The 15,995-nt window shown below is 41.1% G+C and overlaps 1 protein-coding gene across 1 annotated transcript in view; it reads right to left on the reverse strand.

The window, feature by feature from the left end:
- Positions 1-15,995, reverse strand: part of TSPAN5 (tetraspanin 5) — a 730,663-nt gene that overhangs the window by 493,768 nt on the left and 220,900 nt on the right. Inside the window, exon 2 of the mRNA XM_044061023.1 lies at positions 11,789-11,839. Within this exon, the coding sequence (XP_043916958.1) occupies positions 11,789-11,839 (51 nt within the window). The remainder of the gene's footprint in view (positions 1-11,788; positions 11,840-15,995) is intronic.

Below are 15,995 nucleotides of genomic sequence, written 5' to 3' on the forward strand. Positions count from 1 at the left end.
CTAAGGCCCTAGATTCCCTTTCAGAGGGGAGGAGGTTTTTGGTAGAGGTAGCTGCTACAGCCTTGGGTCCCTGGGAGATAGTTTCGGGATCTGCAAAAGGGGCCTTATACAAATGATAATGTGTGTCCGGAACCCTGTAGTACCTATCGGGCTTAGCAGGGGCGGAGGAAGAGAATCAGGAGCAGTACAAGCATCATTAAAAGCATCATCCACAACAGTAAGTACTGGAGGAATGGCTAAAGGCCTATGCTGTGGCAAATGCAAAAGGTTCTAAGCCTTTTCCTAGAGTCTGAAAAATCCTGGCCCTGCCATTGAAATTGTTCCCTCATAGCATGCAAGGTTTCCCCAAAAGAAAATTCCTCAGGCGGAGAGGCAGAAGGAATGGACTCTTCTGCATCAGAGTCCTCATAAGGAGAAAAAGGGCCCTCTGGAGGGTTTGAATTATCTGATTCATCAGAGGAGCCATCTGAAGAAACTGGCTCGGGGGCTCTACTCTAGTCCTCTTCTCTGGAGGTGGGTGAGAGGCCCTGTCTGGATGTGGTTGGGATCCCCGGATCAAGGAAATGAGATCCTCTGCTAGACTAAGCATTTGTGAACTAGAGCTAGGCCTGTGAGAGGGGGTCTTAGCAGGCACAGTTTTGGTAGTTTTTGCTGCTTTAGCCCTGGCAAAGGCCTTAATCGACATGGATGCAGGAGGCCTAGCAGCTCCACGTGCAGGGGAAGAAATATCCAAAGGGATAGTATCAGATAAATCCTGTGAACCTGCAAGAGCAGGTGGGATTTCAGTAGCAGATTCAGCCAAGCTGGATGAGGCCTCGGTAAGTGGCAAGCTTTTGGCCGAAGGAAGAACCGTGGACTCGGTTTCAGCCGAAACCGAGACACTCGCGGTTGGCTTAACCGCAGTTTCGGATGAAACCGCAGACCGCGAGTGTCGGTCCTTTTCCTTGCGCTTTTTAGAAATTTGCGTAGTCGGAGTATCCGACGGCATAATGTAAGCAAAAGCGGAGCCGAAAAACTCTTCAGCAAATTCCGACCGACGTCTAAGCGTCCGTCGGTTGAAAGAAGCACAGGCTAGACAAGCTGCTACGTCGTGGTCTGGGCCTAAGCAAGGTAAGCAGTAAGAGTGGAAATCTTTATGAGGTATTTGTTTCCCACAAGTTAAACAGTTATTCACTTTTTCTGACATCGGCTGAGGCAAGAAAGAGTCCCCAACGGGGTACTTAACTTTTTAGAAGTCTTCGGTACTTGTAGTAGTAATCTCTGGTTCTGACCGACCGGCACTTGCGAACAGCTTCTGCTTCGGGTGCCACGCGGCAAGAAAGACTGAGGAAAATGGCGTCGGCTGATGCCTTTATACCCGAAGAACTGCAGCTATGACGTCGGGTGAAGTGCGACACCAGCCGAGGCCAGACCCAGACTTTGGAATCCGGCCGACTGAAGGGCTGCCTGACGACAGGACAACCCATTTGTAAGAACTGCAGATGCATCCTTGAAGGACATCATCCTCCAACTTAAAACAGACGTTGAAAGGGGAAAGCTTAAAGAGGGAACAACATTCACACAGCCAGAAAAATGACCTGCAACCTAAACAGACAAAGAAGAGTAATGAAATTGCTAAACTAATAGAGAAAAAAACTAAATAGAAATTACAAAGAATATATAAATAAACTTCACTTAGCCCAGATCTTGCTGGAAGGACCATGTCTTTCGCTGAGCAGCAAACGAGATTGGAGGGTTTAGGGAACTGTATCATGGGTAAGGGAGAATGCCCACAAGCTTTGCTGAAGGCCTTGAGCTTTTGAAAAAGCCAAGACAGACTTGAAGGATCGGATCGACCCACAATTGAGAAAAAAGGTGAGATTGACAACATCACATTTAACTTTATGAGCCATATGACCAAGACAAGATAGAAAAATGTACATGCCTTCCCATTTTCTGTATCGGTACATGTGATCATCCAACCTGCAGTGGATCTTCTTTCTTCTTCTCAAACCTGGCCCCCACCACCTGCAGGCTATTACCAGACATGGCTCATGAGTATTACAAACAAAGCCCATTACCACAGCAATGGTAAAAAGTCTGTGTACGCCCTGACACTGTAAAGTCACTGCAAACCAAGGACTGGACAGAAATTAAGGGCATGCAATCAGTAGAGGCCTCCCCAAACGAGTATGTTAATGACCAAGAGGTGAGGAGAATCACAGCTGTAGTAAAAGACAAACAGTATACAAGAATATACACACATGGAAAAAAAAAAAAGTCAGGCAGACACCTTTTGTGGTGGATGCTCAGTGAACTCCAGCATGAGACCTGATCAGAACTGTAAAAGGTGCATAGCAAATCCTTTCCGACATCAGAAATGTGTACAACAAGCCTGTGGTTCAGACAATATGCACCAAAACTGGGAAGTAGACAACTTCTTTTGATGCAAGACAAAATAAAAGTTTAGGCTGTCATGCTCTAGTCTCATGCTACAAAAAACAGTAGTCACAGTATTTTACAGCTTTAAAAGCTACAATATACTTTGCACTGTAACACACACAAAAAAGTGTAGCAGCATAAAGTGTCTCATAGTTTTTAAACCTGTTCAGGGACGCTACTACTGCCTGCAGTCTGTGTAGCCATGCTAAATGAGTTCCATCTTTCATAGCTGTAAAACATTTTAAACTCCCACCCTGTTTTTTCCCTCTTAAGTTGTAGTACACTAGGGAGCAGTTAAAGCTCTATATATTACAAAGAATAATGAGTGAAGACAAATGAGAAACCAAGTTTGCATCTTGCAAAGATGTTACTTAAAAACATGAAAACAGTAAAATTTTCCTTTTTTTATATAACTCCTTTGTATAACAGCAAAATACCATTGCGTGGAGTGAGTTATTTACAGTTTACACTAAATGGGTAGGCTACATTTTGATCACTCAGGCTGTAGCTTTTATGTCCAAATACTGCCCCAACCACTATAGGTAAACTATGAAGCATCTCCTCTCTATCACAATACATTATTAAATTACATTTCAGTCAAATGATATTTCCCAAAAGTCAGTACTGAGAACAGCCTTATTCAATACAATAAGAGGAAACAGTAAATTAAATGTAAGTAAAATAATGCAGAGGATTTTACGACCAGCATTTTCTTTATTTCTGATTTAAAGGTTTGTTCACTGGTCCACTAAGATGGTGTCCCATTTTCACGTGAGATTTGTTAATTAGGAGGAAATTTGGCCAGGACCCCCGGAGAACCTTCCCCACGGTTTCTTCAATGACTGCGGGTCATTTACATCCAGGTGAGCTACCAACAACACGGGCAGATGGGACATCTGTCTAATGTCTCATCCGAAGGGTGACATGTGATAAAATAGCCTCCCTATTATGTTGCACTGCAGTATCAATGCAGGAAGTCATCGGAGCTTTCTGCACAAAAGACAAATGTTAAACCTGCTGAACCCACTGACACAGAGAAGCATTTTTTAAAGAAAAGAAAATAAATGTGAATTCCAGAAAATATTTGTTCCTTAAAAAACACAACATTCATCACAAATACTACAGATCATGGAACAAACAATTCTAGCTGTGAATATGAAATATAACAGCAACTACTCAAGTAGCAACAGTAAAATATCCGAGAGGGATGGTAAATGAAGAGTTTTTTTTTTTTTTATAGACAGCAGACAATTGCGGTTGTGGCTAGTACACTGATATATGGTAGTTTTCAGATGAAGTAAAAAGTAACTGCTAAAGCCAGCGTTTAATAACACACTTGTGAGGTCTCAATCAGCACCTCTTTGGCCAACTCTTTACAGAGAAAGAGAAAAAAATTTGTATGATATGTTCACAAAAAAGATTAGACAGATATGAGTGTAGTCAAGGTACTTCACATTTCTGATAACACAGACATGCAAGTCAGCAACCGCAGCATCTCTGAAATGTATGATTTAGAGGGGAAATGCGCTTAGCTGACCTGAACAGTGCGAGGTTAGAAATTCTTCCTTTTCCCCTGGAATGAAGTGACCTCAAGAGATAATTTTAATTTGGGGGGGGGGGGGGGTGAATGTAAAACATGTTCTATAAAATTACATATGTGCAGTTCTAGACTTCTGTTTACTGTGTTTGAAGAACAGAAACATATTTAAAGTAATAGTTAAAGACACCAGAACAAAACAGTCTAGGATTTGCAAAACATTAACAAGAAAACAGAATTGATTTCCTGCAGGGTGATAAGACTGTATCAGGTTACAAAAGGAAAAAAGGTAAAGACTGGATTATTTTCAGAGTTCTGCGTCAAGCATATAGAAATAATACAAAGTTTTAAGAACGTTGTCACAGCACGTAGCTTCACTAAGGAATTTGATGGCCACCTAGATAATGTACAGCAGTAGCAGTCCCAAGTCTCAACCAGATCAGAGTATGACAAACTGAAACATAAACCAACCTGGTGGCCCACCAATATAAATAAATTCTACAGTAAAACCACAACAGGGATAATAGGTTTGGGAGGGTGGCCTAATGGTTAAGGTGTTTGCCTTACAAACACAAGGTACAGGGTTTGAGTCTCACAAAGGATAATTGGCTAGGCTTAAAATGGCTCGCAAGGGCAGTTAACTTAGTACTAACCTATGAACCTATATCTGAAATACTACAAAAAATATTAGGTCTATTAAAACACCCCATGAACTTAGGTTAGCATATAAAGCCAAAAGCAATTACAAATCCTACTTTAAATTAGAAAATATTGCTCTGAACTTGTTCAAAATGGCATTACCTACACATTTCCTCACTCATGCAGTTTTATAACTGGGTAAAGCACTGATTCAAATGGACCTATTTTAGTCTCAGCCCAGATAAGCATGTTAAAAAGAGGTAATACAAATACAAAAAATGTTGTGTGAAGACAGCAATGAATCAACAGCAGCAAGGTACACAGTATAAAGGACTATAAAAAGAGACGGTAGGGGTACTAGTAACAGTAACAGGAGAACAGAGTGAAATTCTGACCCAAGAGACTTTTCCAACACATCCTAACAAACAAATTAAATGTGAATTTTATCCCCAGAGACTGCCACCCAAATGCACATATCCCTAAACCTCTTACCTCACCCCCCCCCCCATCACCACTAAAGAACAGGTGTTGAAGGTACTTTCTAAGACTGAAATTATTTCCTCCATGGGACCTGACAATATACCTGGCTGCATATTAAATAGTACTAAACAAGCCTTGGCAAAGCCTGTCCCACAAACTGTTTAACCCAAGCTTAGCCAATTCATAGATTTACTTGTAGAGCACTGATCTCCATGGACCTTTTTCAGACTCATCCAGAGAGTTGTGGCTTGTTAACTGACCGACTTAGAGTCACACAGTTAGCCTACGAAGGCTGAGGGAATCCAACTTTGCACCACAGGAAACAGCTGGGACTCTAACCCTGTACCTTGTGTCTGTAAACTAAACCATTATGCCAACCCCCAATTCAAATGGCTTTATGATTTGGTGCACAAGAGTAACTATACCACTCCATAAAAGTGCCCCAACTACTGACCTTAGAAAGCCTGACAAGTGTCATTTGCAAAGCTATGGAGCATAATACAATGGACTTGATAAACTATATCAAAAATCTCAGACTATACCAGCAGCAGTTTGGCTCTGTCATTGGTTCACATGTTGTTACTAGGCTAACAACCACTATGGCCCTTACAAGCCTAGCCATGCACCACAAACTATGTGGGTTCAGAGTCTCATGTGCATCTATATGGGGGGGCATAGTAGGGAGGTAACTAAGGATTTGTAAGGGGATGTTAATTAGGATAACACTTCCTTTTGACAATCTCTGTCCATAAGAGACATGGGAGTCAGATTGGGAGTAAATTAACAATTTACCATCCAATTGTTACAGTTTCATTTGAATAGGGTCAGAGATGAACTCGGTTTTACGTGGATGGGGAGCCTATTCCATAGTGCAGGAATCCTTTGAGTCAAACATTTGTCTCTCCAGTACGTTATGTTTACATCACAACCAAAGTTCATGTCCTTGGATCTAATGTTTCTAGTGCTGTTTATTTTGTGCATGTGCAGCAGATCAATTAGGCCTAGGTCTGAGGAAGCCCTGTAAGCCAAGCAAAGATCCACTTCTCAGCGGCCTGTAGGAGAGTGAATACAGAAACAGAGCCTTTAGGTGATCAGTGCAGGACAGGGTATTCATGCTCTGAATTCTCCTGGTGAGAAATCTTTGGAGGCATTCCAGCTGTTGCAAGTGTCCAGTTAGATAAATGCGAAAGGGGAAATTCTACTCAGAGAGAGAAGGGACAAGTAGAGTGGTACTATAACTTCATTGGACTTGGTTGCCATACCCTTACTTACAAGTTGGGCAACATACAATGATTTTTTTTATCATCTTAGCTACGTGTTGGTTTAAGGCCAGAGTGCTGTCTATATAGGTTTGCAGATCCCTTACTACAGGGTCGACTCTTACAAATGTTTTATTGATGGAGTAATTAACCTGGGTTGACAGTTTCCCAAAGAGCAATGTAATGCATTTTTTTGGCATAGAGTTTTAGGCCATTGCTCTAGCATCAGTCATTTGTCCAAACCACTTGCTAGATGTTGGTGTCTTGGGGGGAAATCTATAATGGATCCCAATTTACAGTCATCTGTGAATCTGGTGAGACAAAGACCCTGAATGTTAGCCTTGAAAGGTAGATACAAAACAGAAGTGGGCCCAGCATGGAGCCCTGGGTATTCTGCTAGTGAGCAGTCTTTGGTAGAGGTAGTCTCACTGATCCCGACTTTGAGTCCTGTCTGTGAGGCACACAGCAATCAAGTGAGTTATTTAAGGATTTACGCCCAGCTTAGACAGCTTGTCAACAATGCCTGGATGTGATATTTCGTCAAATGCTTTAGCCAGGTCAGGATACACAGCATGCATTGTTTTATCCTCATCCATTGCCTTGGTGACCCTCTCAAAGAAGTCTACCAGGTTAAAGTGTGCATGAACTCCTCTTAAAGCTAAACTGGGATGTGTCCAGTGTCTGTAGGCTGCTAATGTCCTTGTTTATCATTTCCATGATAATTCGTTCCATGGTTTTGCATATTAGACTTGTTAGACTAATGGATCTGTAGTTCCCTGGGTCAGCTGATGGTCTGCCTTTGTGGAGAGGATTGACTGCTGTTGTCCTCCACTGACTTGGAATGTAGCCTGTTTCAAGGCTGTAGCTGAAGAGTGCCTCAATTGGTCCTCATACGTCATATTTTAGAATGTGCAGGAGGCAACCAAGGATGCTGCTGGGACTCATGGAGGCAATGTTCTTTGTTTTATTGAGTGCTGTTAGCACCTGGTCCTTGCTGATAGCTGGGGGAAATAGGCTGGAGGGGATTTCACCTGGTGGAGCTGGAAGGAGCTGACTGCGAAGGGGTGAAGTCTGAAGTGAATTTACCAGTCAGCAGATTTACTATGTTACCCTGACTGGTGAAGGAGTCACCTTTCACCACTAGTTCAGCACACTGTTGTGTTACCTCCAAGGTTTTAACATTGAAAATGACCTTATGCGAAGCTACCCTGATCTAGTAGTTGGCCTTGTTGGATTTAATTAGACCTCTTAGTTTCTTGTTTAGTTGTATAAAACAACACTTGTCTTTACAGGACTTGCTGTTTCAGATTTTGGCCATGAGTTTTCTTCTTTTATTATATACTCCTTTTTAGGTGAGGATTACACAAGTGGGGTTTGTTTTGGGTTTATTTCTGGTAAGTAAGGCAGCCTCTATACAGCTATTTATGTATCTGTTTAGGAACTCTGAATAATACTGCATAGGTAGCGGAGGTCTCGCGGTGAGGAGGAGCCTTGAATTTTGACAAATTGTCACTTAATAGGATGTAATTTACCTCTGAATAGCTCCTAACCATTACTGGTTTAGCTGGATTTTCTGGTTTAATTTTTACTTCAAATAAGACAGATTTGTGATCTGACATCACTAGTGAAGATGTGACATTGGGGGGGGGGGGTCACTCTCCCATGTTGGGGAGTACCAGATCCAGAATGTTCAATTCTCTGGTTGGAGCATGCACCATCTGCTTCAGAGGGAGTTACGTTACAGAGTTACGTTAATAAAGTCCAGGAAGCATTGCACTGTGAATTTGAAGCACTGTACGTTTTTCAGCCTACAGAGAGGTAATTGTTACCCAGGAATATGGTATTTGGTTGGATGGTTAGTGCTTCTAGTTGGTTTAGGCAAGAGTCATGAGACTTTATGGGCAAATATTGTGACTTGTTGCTAGCCATGATATGGTGAGAAACCTATCGTGACTTGCACGTGGATGACCTCCAAGGTATCATCCAGTTTAACCATCCTGGAGGTACATGTGCAGGTAATACAGACAGAGACAGCTCCACTTTGGCTTCCAGTTCATTCTATTACTGGTCTAAATGTGTGGAAGGCACCTAGCCATGCACTGAAGGAGTACTTTTTACAGCTTTAAACCAAGTCTTGGACATGGCACAGATGTCTACACATTCTCCAGAGTGAAGAAGGCTTGAAGGGTGTGGAAGTTTTTTTTTTTTTTTTTTTTTTGGTTGTTTAGGCTCAGGGGAATGAAAAGTGACACCTTAAGGTTGCTTGTAATCCTTTTCACTAAGGTGGCAGTTTTGTCTTTTTGGCATTGCCTAAACAAAGGCTCCAAGAGGCTAGATACAGTTTTAGCCAATATCTGAAAGTCTTTTTTTTTTTTGGGGGGGGGGGGTCAGTTGCAGCCTTTCCCTGGCAAAGCAACATGGTCTTTTGACCATGTCCTTCATGCTGACCGATACTGAATCCCCCAGAGTGACACCAGAAACTAAGCCAATTATGAAAATAATTTTATGTTCATACTGTGGCATCATCCTTGACAAAGGTAGAATGCTGATTAACGCAAGGCTCATACCTATCTGTAACACACATTCCAAGAGATCCATCAAGTCTCTTTCCATATAGTCCAGTGAGGTATGTTTTGGGTCATTTACACCCACGTGGACTATGTCAAAACTGTATTGGTACCTGGGGTGCAGTAACTTGTGCGTGAGCATGATATTGCAGATCCTGTCTCCGGACAGGCAACTAATAATCATTTTCTCCTAGTCTAACCTGGTGAGTAAGGCATCTGCATGTCTATGCTTGCCTTATGGGCTTTGCTCTTGGGGGAATCACTGGGTGCAGACTTATGTGAGATGTTTGGTGTTGCTTTTGGTGTGTGCGTTAGTGAGTGCTGAGGAGCAGTGCTGCCCTTAGGTGGCTTTGGGGGTCTTTGATTTGGGAAGGCTTCTTTTAAGAGCTTCTGCATATGAATCTGTGTGGGTGGTGAGTGGTGTGTGTGTGAGGGATGTAGTGCGGGTATTCCTGAAAAATTTGTATGTGAGATTTTTTGCCTCCAAGAAAGTTATGTATTTACATCTCTTGCATACCATGTTATTTTCTTTAATGATTAACTGTTTGTCCAAGTATGTGAAACAATTGCTACATTGTCTTAGGATGCCCAAATCTACCAAGATGGCTGCAACGACATTTGGAAATTGCATATCCATGTTGCCTGGTCCTGTAATAGGATGGGGAGTTAAGGACTGGGTTTTAACAGGGGTCTCCTAGGGTAGTTTCTGGGGTTAAGGCCAAGGTGTTACATAGCGCTAGAATATGGTAGTGCTATTTGATACACAAACTAGTTTCTGGGGCTAAGGGTAAGATGTTATACAATGCTAGGATATTGTAGTGCTAGTCAATGTGCAAACTAGCTGCTCTAAGCCTATTTCCACTATTCAATGCACAAGATAGCTGCTATAAGCTTATTTCCACACAATGCTACACTGTTAAACAATTTTCAGTACTGAATCCAACTTTATAGGCATTTGCTACTGTACACAAGGCATTACTAACCACCACGGCCCAGTGGGTAGCTCCATGCACACTTGCCTGATTTATAGTTTAGAACAAAAGTTTGAAAATTGACTTCTATTGTCCTCTAGCCCATAAACAACCACAATTTCAGCGTCCGAGAGTGCTTCTCAACTCAGAGAGACCAGGTAAATAACTTCTGCCACAAGATGGATGATCCTGGAATTTCTAAATGTAAAAAGCACAGCAAAGACAGTTCTCAAGTGCAGATTAAACAAAGTACCACCAAACTATTAAGTTCCTGGACAATTTGCCTTTCTGCAAAAACACAGAAATTACTATTTTTGCCACAAAATTAAATAAAAGATAGTAGTGATCAAAGAATAAATCAAGTACAAGTGCAGTAAAACAAGAAAATATTCTCATTTTAGCTTGGAGGGCTCTGGATGCAGTTGAAACACAAGTCAAGGGTAGATCCTGAATAATATCTTGACCTGGCCAAGGCATTTGGCACCATCCCGCAAGCTAACATAGTTAGTAAACTTAATGCATTAAAATAGATTGTTATGTGGTAAGATGTGGCGCACATTTGTTAAAAGATGGAAAAAAAACACACAATTAGTGGCAGATGCCTCTTCAAAAAAAAGGTGACTAGTGTAGCATCCCACAGGGATCAGTGTTGCTATCCCCTCCTGCATGGTATTTAGTTCAAATTTTGGAGATCAGAAAAGTAACACCTCTGGTTAATAACATGTACAGACTACGAAGGATGGTGGTCAATGTCAAGTCATTAGCAGGAACTTACATTAAATACCTGGTGTACTAAAACGGGCTCACATTAAATGAAAAAGAGTGAAGCATCGTCCAATTTTGTATGCAGAGCCCCCCCCCCCCAGCATACAGCATTGATAATACACCATTTCAAAATGAGAAATGTTGTTAGGGACCTTGGGACATGGGTTGATAATTCCCTCTACTTTGATCACAACGTGACAACAGTAGTCAAAAGGTTTTACTTATCATAACCAACTGCTAAGGTAATATCATCCATATTTAAAGAGGTCATTTGTTTCCTTATATTAAGCATTGATTAGGCCAGTTACCGAGTACAATGCCCCTTTGGGAAGTATCTCACTTGGCATATCAAAAACGAAGTAAGAAGTCTAACTGGTCTAAACATCCTTACCTACCAGAAAACACTAATAACACAGTCTCTAAGAGTCTTTACTTAACATCTTATAAACTCCTGAAGAGTGAGCCCTGCTTTGCCTTCTGTGCTACTAGGGGTCCTGTAGTCCTGGATCTCTTGCATCTCCATAAATCAAACAGCCTCACTAATACCATAATCAGGGATATTAATTTTCACCAACAGACAAACCCTCTCTAGATTATGTTTTATTTATCAGATGGCACTTCCCTACCTCTGAACATACACCACTGCAACTTAGCAGTGTGATGTATCCCATCTTCCTTCAAACAGGACCTGAATGAATGGATGGGAGCTCACAATTTCACAAATGGGTTTGACGTCCAACCCTCTTCAAGAGAGGGGGTATGGTCCAAAGAAGGGTTCTGGCCAGGGGTAAATGATTACAAGACTCAGTTAACGTATTTCCTAGACTCATATGAAGGAGCATCAATAAAAGTTCACCTGCATTATGACATACAACTGTTAATTGTTTTGCCAAGGTAAAATGAAGTAAGGCAGCCATTCTGTCAAGGCAAACTATTTTTCAGCAAATGCTGTCTTGCTTATGGAGGTGCATGTGTCAATCTATCCCAAATCCAGAATCTCCTAATGAATCTTTGGTTTCAAGCTAGTTCACTTCTTGGAACAACATAACAGATCAGACACGCACGCAAACACACACACACAACCCACACTAAGCAGTAAGCAATGTAAACAAAGGTTCAAAATAATGAATTTATCCTTAAATTACTTACTTTTTCACTCCATGCCCATAACCCAATTCCAAGGAATGCCACTCCTAGAAACTAGAAAAAAAAAAAAAGTTTAATTCGGTGAAAATACATTTTCATATTTTTTCAGCTTGCACTTATTACCTATGGTTATATACCAATTTCTGCAAATCAGCATTTCAGGATAATACATTTTCATGCCAGTAAATACAGCATCACCTAGCTGTTCAACGCTTATTTCAAAGGCTACAACATTTTTTTATCTGTTTTTAAAAATCCAGGCATCATCTTAGAAATAAACCATGTAGTCAGCCAATACTGTCTCACATAAAGAGAGAGTGTCCATAGTTAAGAGTGTGCCAACCAGTTTCTGCAGACTCATGTATGCAAACCCAAAACACTGGTGACGTATAAATTATATAAATGCACCCTGTCAGAAACAGTGAGCCATACACAATGAGGATTAAACACCACCATCAGTCTTACCAAATGAGATCTAGAAATCCACATAATTTACTTTTTGTCAAGAATCTGAGCTCCTTAAACAGTAAAATAAAGATGCCATCTGTAAATGGATAAACTCTTAAAATAGTACATGGTATGGAGTTATAAATTACATTAGTAACCACAAGAGGTATAACTGTTAAAACAAAATATATATTTTTTAATTATTAATTAATTATTACAATTTCATAGCTTTCAACTGAAGTAGAGGTTGGATTGAATTATGATCGTTCAAATCACAAAGCAGTTCTCAATCCTCCCAGTCACCTTCATGAGGTTTTTGTTTTACCTGTCCAAGATAGCAAAATAAAATCTATTACATGTTGAATATAACAATGTATGTTTGTACAAGGAGTTGTTCTCATTTTTGTTCAATATGTCATAATAATGCTTGGAGAGTCTCTCGTGTAGGCACCAGTCAGTTTTGTCCACGTAGAATGCAGAACATCCTGAGGGCAAATCATGTCAGAAGGAAAGGGACTGTGTCAAGAAGGTAAACGTTTTCTGCAATGGCAAATATGCTTGATTTATCAAAAGTCAAGACTTGCAGAGTTCACTGTGATCCCTAAGGGATGAAAGCTGCAGAGTAGAGACTTCCTGCAATGGAAAACATGGTCTAGGTGGCCAGTCACTAGAAGCCAGTCGTCCAGCTAGAGATACAATTCCATCCTTTCTAGATCCAAGTGACCAGCTACTACAGACGTGTATTCTGCACAAACCTTCGAGGAACAGGTTAAATGCAAGAAAGTCCTGAAGCTGTAAAGACTGCTTCTTACTTGCAAACAGGATTTTTTAACTGCTTCTTGTCCTTTATGTGAAAACAAGCATTCTGACAATCTAAAAAAAAAAAAGGATTGCATGGCTTCTCTGGAAGTAAACATAGTAGAAACCGAAGAGCCAACATACGAAAGGACTCCTTTAGGATAAAAGGGCTTAAGCCACTCAAGTCTACTATGGAAACAAGGCACAATCTTGCTTTGGAATCCAAAAGAATCTAGAATAATAGTGTTCCTTGGTCTTGTGGGTCCTCTTTGGTGGCTCTTTACTAAAAAAAAGCATCAGCAACTTCTCTTCTGTTGCTAGGTGTCCCACCTCAAAAGAAGGCTGCAGCAGGAGAGATAGGATAGGGGTGAGAAAGCAAATTTTACAAGAAAGTCTTAGGCTATGAATTTCGGTTTCTCAGCAGTAATTTCGAACAGGGCTAGTTTATGGAGGGAACATTTTTCCCCAACCACTGCCACCTGAAGGAGACAGGGATGGGAGAAGTTTGAAATGCTGCTGGCTGACATGGACCACAGCCTCTGGGACAGCACCCCTGCTTGGAGGCAGTGGAAGAAAACTGCTGACTCCCAAGATGTTCCTGGTGTTGAAGCTGTGGATTTTCATGTCTCCACTTGATTCTGTAAAAGAATACATTGGAAGATGACATTTCAAACCTGTAGCATTAAGAGCCCGTTCTTTTTTCTTCACTGATTTTAGGACCAAAGAGCAAGGATCGCTAAGGGCAATCTTTAAAGGGCATCTTGCATCCTAATTAAACAGTACAAAGCAGAACAAGAAGTCCTGGTGTACAGTAACAATGAATCTTCTCATGGAAGATGCACCCACTGCACTGTATGTTAACAGGGCCACTGTGGTGCTAAGAGAAGAAACAGTGAAGGCCTGGGCCTTGTGCAGTTTATTAAAGATCACTGACATATTCCCTGTGTAATGATGTACTTCATCTAAAAAAGCTCTCACTGAAAGTACTTTTTGAGATGGGCAGTTTAATGTCCTCATGTACACAGTGTAGAGAAGCAGTCTGTTCACAGCCCATGACGCCTGTTCTGAAGGAAGAAAGCTACAGACTTAAGTGTAAAAATTCTCTTTCAGATTACTGCCAAAACAGTAAAAGCAGGTTTGCATGAATCTCTGCCCAAAGGGAATTCTCTCCACGGGAACAGAACAGACCGCTCATCTTCCTCAGAAGTTGAGCCAAGGAATAATGGCATGAAAGTAACCAGTGGTGGGTACATTTGATATTTGGCATACACTTCTCTGATTGCCAAAATGAAAAATCAGGAATTGCCGTTAATCAAGTTGGCTGAGGATTGTAAACCAGGTGTTATTCTTGAATTCCCTTCAGATATCTAGAAGCTACAAAGTGAACTTAGTTCACCGGCCGCTCACACGCACGTCAATGGGCTAAACAATGCACAGCTGTTGCATATGGCAAACAAAGCCTCCACCTGACTTCTAGTATAGAAGACAGCCCACTCCAAAATGAGGAAGTTGTGAGAGATCTTGAACCTTGAACATAGATAAATAACTCCTCCTTTGAACATCAGGTTGAAACAGTGGTCAGAAAATCCTATATGGCACAGCTGACCGCAAAGGAAATTTCTTCTAGGTCCAAAGTATTCCTGACTTTATACAGTCTGCACTGATCAGGCCCATCACAGAATACAATGCTCCCCTCGAGATGTACCTCACTAAACATATTAAACAGTTAGAGAGACTACAAATGTTCCTGACAAAAAAAGATCATGAGAGTAAGGGACCTGAGCTTTCAGGATAGCCTAAAGGCCTTCTCCCTGTATTTACAGTGTCCCACAGAGTCCTTTAATGGCCTGGAAGGCAAGGCACAGATTGCCTTTACGTTCTATCTGTACAAGACCTCTTATTTCTTCACAAGTCAAACAGTACTGCGATCAGTAGAACCAGAGATCTGAACCTGCTTCTGCAAATATACAAATTATGGTGGGAAGACAGACTCATCATGCAGTGACTACCCCTTCTGTGGAACAAACATCCTCCAGACCAAGCAATGTTACACACTATCTTCCTCTATAGGTTAAACAATTGGACGGGTATTAATAAATTCTCCCCAGTATAACTGGCCTATTGTTCTTTGGTAAATGAGGCAAGGTCTAAGTGTACGTAAAAGTACGATATAAAATGGCCACATGGCCCAGACACCTTGTACATTCTAGGATTCTTCAACTTCCATGCACAATTAAAATTTGTCATACAAACTGTCTACAAAGATGTGGAGCACTTTGCAACCCTACAACCCTCTGTCATTTTGTTGGTCATTCCTGTGCAAGTTTTAGGACCTGGGGTCACTAAACGGAAAAGCATCCCATTCATCAACTAAGCTCTCAAAAACCTGTTCATAGTCTTGCAGGGGTTCTCTCGTCTTTTAGCGGCTCTAGAGTCTTTGTTTGCAGGGGACTACTACACTAATGGCCCTAAGAGGTCTTTTTAAGCCTAATCATGTATTCTCATGGATAAATAAGATAAATTACCCAGGTGTATATTCTTGCATTTACTTGGCAAAGTACTTACAAGGTGCCTACATCCAATAGGGGGGTAGGTGAGAGTTTAGGGCTAAATTTTTAATTTTACATCCATTGGTCCAATTCCTCAAACTCCCAGAAAACATGCTCCCAGTTACCTCTCTCTTTCCCATCACACCTCCATCATTTGCTATCTACCCGAGGAACAATACTTTGGGATATAAAATACCTATGCAAACACTTACAATCCAGAAAAGATATAAGATTTTTACTTGGGTTGCATACCTGGAAGCCATACATATATTCCTCAACTGTAACTGCTTTCCCAGTCTCATTACCAAAATCACTGCTATCCTCCTCTGATCAACTCTTATAATTATTGCACAATATTTAAAAAAAAAAAAAAAAAAAAAAAAGATAAACAGCATCTTCTGTTCTGCGTTAGATTA

The sequence above is a fragment of the Protopterus annectens genome, chromosome 2.part0 (genome assembly GCF_019279795.1).
Source record: "Protopterus annectens isolate FY-2018-M chromosome 2.part0, PAN1.0, whole genome shotgun sequence".
In the NCBI taxonomy this organism is placed as follows: domain Eukaryota; kingdom Metazoa; phylum Chordata; order Ceratodontiformes; family Protopteridae; genus Protopterus; species Protopterus annectens.